General features: G+C 56.6%; 1 protein-coding gene across 1 annotated transcript; it reads left to right on the top strand.

Annotated features, from left to right (window-relative positions):
* The first annotated feature begins 118 nt into the window (after window positions 1-118).
* On the top strand, window positions 119-3,661 carry DHRS13 (dehydrogenase/reductase 13). The gene is made up of 4 exons (XM_026662660.2): window positions 119-719; window positions 1,808-1,926; window positions 2,709-2,832; window positions 3,077-3,661. Exons 1-4 carry the CDS (start codon window positions 593-595, stop codon window positions 3,505-3,507), a joined length of 801 nt encoding a protein of 266 aa, XP_026518445.1. The 5' UTR covers window positions 119-592; the 3' UTR covers window positions 3,508-3,661.
* Window positions 3,662-3,789: the final 128 nt, after the last annotated feature.

Raw genomic sequence — 3,789 nt, 5'->3', positions numbered from 1 at the left:
TGTGCTTTCGTTTAGCCCCTGCCGGAGGGGCAGAACCCCAAGACCTTCGGAACCCAAGGACCGACTTGGGGGCCGTGTAGTGAGGCGGCCTGGCTCCCGACGGCCCCTGAGAGGGCACAGCTCCTGCACCGGACTATTACACAGACAAAAAACGTCGATCAGAAATTTCCCGTCCGGCTCTCGCTCCTTGTCCAAAGCCGAAGGAGTGTCTTGCAGGCGCTGGATCTGCAGGTGGCAGTGTTGCCAGCAGAGTGACTGAACTACAGCCAGGCTCCTGTTATAAGGCAGAGGGCCCAGGCCCAGCCAGCCTAAGCACTGTGCACATCCTGGGCGTGAACGTGCAGAGTGTGGCCCAGGAGGCTTGCCATAGCTCTGCTGCATGCAGAGACCAGCCCAGGAGAGCTTTCATGCAATGTGAAGCAAGTGCCCTTTGTCCTGGTCCTTCCCTTGCTGCAGGTTCGGGCTCAGTTCCCAGCCCGCCGAGGAGAGCAGCTCGGCCGGGAACGCGAATCTTGCAGCTGGAGGCGTCTGTGAATTGGCTGCAGCCAAGGGAAAACTGCTGCTCACCCTATTAGCCGCGCCCCGGGAAGCCATGGCACCAGTGCTGCTAGTGCTTGGGCTGCTCCTGGGCCTCTACACCCTCCTCTATTACAACTGCATCAAAGGGGCCAAGTGTAGGGCCCAAACCAGCCTCCGAGGGAAGACCGTGGTAATCACAGGTGAGCGGGAGAGGGGACAGGTGCCTCCAGGGGCAGTGGGGGCGCTGCCTGGGCTCTGGTAGATCGTCTGTCTTCAAAGTGGGAACACCCCCGGGCCAGGACTCTGATTCTCACGCAGCATGTTCTCTCCTGTTGGCAGAGCATCCAGGGGCATGGGTGCCAGGCCCAGCTCTGCCCTCTCCCTGTATGCCACAGATGTGAGCTCGCTGCATCTGGCTGGAGCTACCAAGGCTCCTGCAGTCAAGGGTTGGGATCCCAGCAGATTTGACTCCGCTAGTTGAGACAGATCGGAATCACCTGGGGTCCACCTTCAGTCCAGTGGCCAGGGCTGGATTTGTGAGACGAATGGGCAGGCAGCCCCACAGCAGGGTTACGGGATAACCTGCCCCCCAGTGAAGTCTCCTAGCCTGTAAGAGTTTGAACTTGGCTGGGTGCTGAGTTGCTCTTTCCCTCCCCAAACCCTTTTCTAGTATTGACTAGTCTAATTTTGGATATGCGTGATAACCATAGAAACAGCCAATCCCTCCTTGGCTGTGGCTAGGTTTTGGCCTCAGCACCATGCTGTGGCAATGCGTTCCACAGTCTATTCCTAGTAAGAAAAAGGATTTCTCGGTAGCAGTTCCGCATAGAACACTGCATCTGGATCCTCTAAATGTGACTTTCAAAAAACAAAGCTCCCCAGGCAATTTCAGTGAGAGGAGGTTTGGACCCTGGTGTCCTCGGCAAAGTTCTCTTCCCCTGGTTTGTTGTGCAGGGGATTGTGTGCTGGCTGCGCACTCCTCATAAGAATGCCCCTACTGGGTCAGAGCAAAGGCCCATCTAGCCCAGTATCCTGTCTTCCAACAGTGGCCAGGGCCAGGTGCCCCAGAGGGAATGAACAGAGCAGGGAATCACCAAGTGATCCATCCCCCATCGCCCATTCCCAGTTTCTGGCAAACAGAGGCTAGATACCATTCCTCCCCAGAGGCGGCTGCATTTCAGGCAGTCTCTATGAATTGCTTTGAGAGGGAACGCAGTGCTACCACAACACAGAGCTGGGCAGCTCTTGGTCTCCTCCTTGGGCCCAGCTCCTTGTTCTGCTTTTCCAGGGGGAAACACTGGGATTGGGAAGATGACAGCCCTGGATCTGGCCCGGAGAAGAGCTCGCGTCATCCTGGCCTGTCGCAGCAGAGCGAGAGGAGAAGCGGCCGTCTATGACATCAGGCGGGTGCGGGCTCTGTGCTCCTTTTCTCTTGCTCAGATGGATGCAGTCTGAGCCCCCGAGATGAGCAGTCACTGCAGTATGGCAGGCCTGCCCCGTCCTGTGCCAGTCACGGGACACTGCCGAACTTTGCGAAAGGCGAGGGTCCACCGAGGCTCAGGATGGGGCAGACCCAGGGAGGTGCAGAGGGCAGCGGTACCAGCTTGGGGAAGGGTTCAGGTGCCATGACACATAGGAGAGGGAGCAGCATGTAAAGGCTCTGCTGCTCCCCAGTGAGGCGAGGGGCACAGATGCCAGCAGTGGGTGGGGAGTGGAGGGCTGCAGAGGTACTTGCCTACAGAGAAAGCTGGCAAGGGGTTTGTGCACATTCCACGGGCATGGTGGGCCCCATTTCCATATGCAGGGAGCTAACCAAGATGACAGCATCCCCCAGGCTGGATTCTCTGACTGCCCCAGGTATGCCTGAATTCCCCGTTTACCTGCCCAACTGCCAATTTAACACCCGGTGAGGCCTTTCTCCATCCTGCTCAGGTGCCTCAATGTGGGCTGGCTGCATGGTGCCAAACAGTAACCACTGTGGAGCCTGCAAAAAACCCGCACACGCACGCTCTGGGGCTGGGTGCTCTGAAGGGAAAGCAGCTCCCTCTGCTAGTTCCTGTTTGCAGTGTGCCCCGTGCTTCAAGGTGGAAACAGGGTACCACCTTCCCCGTCGCTGTCACTGGGCCGGAGCCCCTCTGCCCTGTGCACCACTGTGGCCTACACTGAGTGCCTCCCCCCTCTTTCTCCAGGAGAGCGGGAACAATGAGGTTCTCTTCATGAGTCTGGACCTGGCCAGCCTGGACTCGGTGCGAGCATTTGCAGAGACTTTCCTGAGATCTGAGCCTCGCCTCGACATCCTGATCAACAACGCAGGTGGGAATCTCATTACCGAGTCTGTCACCCAGCTCTGGGTGGGGCAGGGGTAGGTAGCTCAGGCCCTGAGGCTGTGCTGAGGAGGATCTGGGGGAAATCCCTGGATGCTGATGTTGGGTTGATGACTCCCTGAGGCAGGGAATAACACCCTGTAGACTGGTTTTGGCTTGCAGGACCCTGTCAGGTGGAGAAAGTCCTGGACCAGAGATCACTGCTATATATTGGAGCTTATTTTTTTCTACAGGGGTTGGAGCAGGTGGCAGGAAGAAAGATGGCTTTAACCTGGTCTTTCAGGTCAACCACCTTGGTCACTTCCTTCTGACTCACCTCCTCTTAGAGCGGCTGAAGCTCAGTGCACCGAGCCGCGTGGTGATTGTGGCCTCCAGTGCACATCGGTTGGGGAAGATAGACTTTGAGAACCTCCATAAGCCGGTGGAAGGGATACTGCAGAACATCCAGGCTTACTGTACCAGCAAACTGGCCAACATCTTGTATGCCCGAGAGCTGGCCAACAAACTGGAGGGAACCGATGTAACCTGCTATGCTGTTCACCCAGGTGAGTGTGGGTCCAGCCTTTCTCTAGGGATGCACCTTCCAAATCCCACCCAAGTTCCTGGGGGCTATAGATCAGAGCCTCGCTACTCAAGAAGGGAAGTTCAATCCAGTCCTGTTTGAGACCTGCCTCAGGACATCCAAACTGGCTACTAAGGACAATAATCTCTGATTTAGGTTAATTTCAGAACTTCCCGAAGAGGGGTACTCAAGCTCCCAGACTCCTGCGGCTCTTCCCTTTCATACTGAGCCTCCCACCCAGTCAAGGAGGACTGGTCAGCAATCTCAATAAGAGAGGCAGCTTTCTAATGAACCAAAGTTACTCTTTACCCCCAAGGCCGTGACCCCTAATTCTGCAGCTTGCCCTGCCTGTAATTAAATTCTCTTTCCTACCTCTCCAGCACC

Source organism: Terrapene carolina, unplaced genomic scaffold (assembly GCF_002925995.2).
Source record: "Terrapene carolina triunguis isolate 2854851 unplaced genomic scaffold, T_m_triunguis-2.0 Scaffold29276, whole genome shotgun sequence".
Lineage (NCBI taxonomy): Eukaryota > Metazoa > Chordata > Testudines > Emydidae > Terrapene > Terrapene triunguis.
Note: the sequence above shows the minus strand (reverse complement) of the source record. Positions and strands in the feature narration are given on the sequence as shown.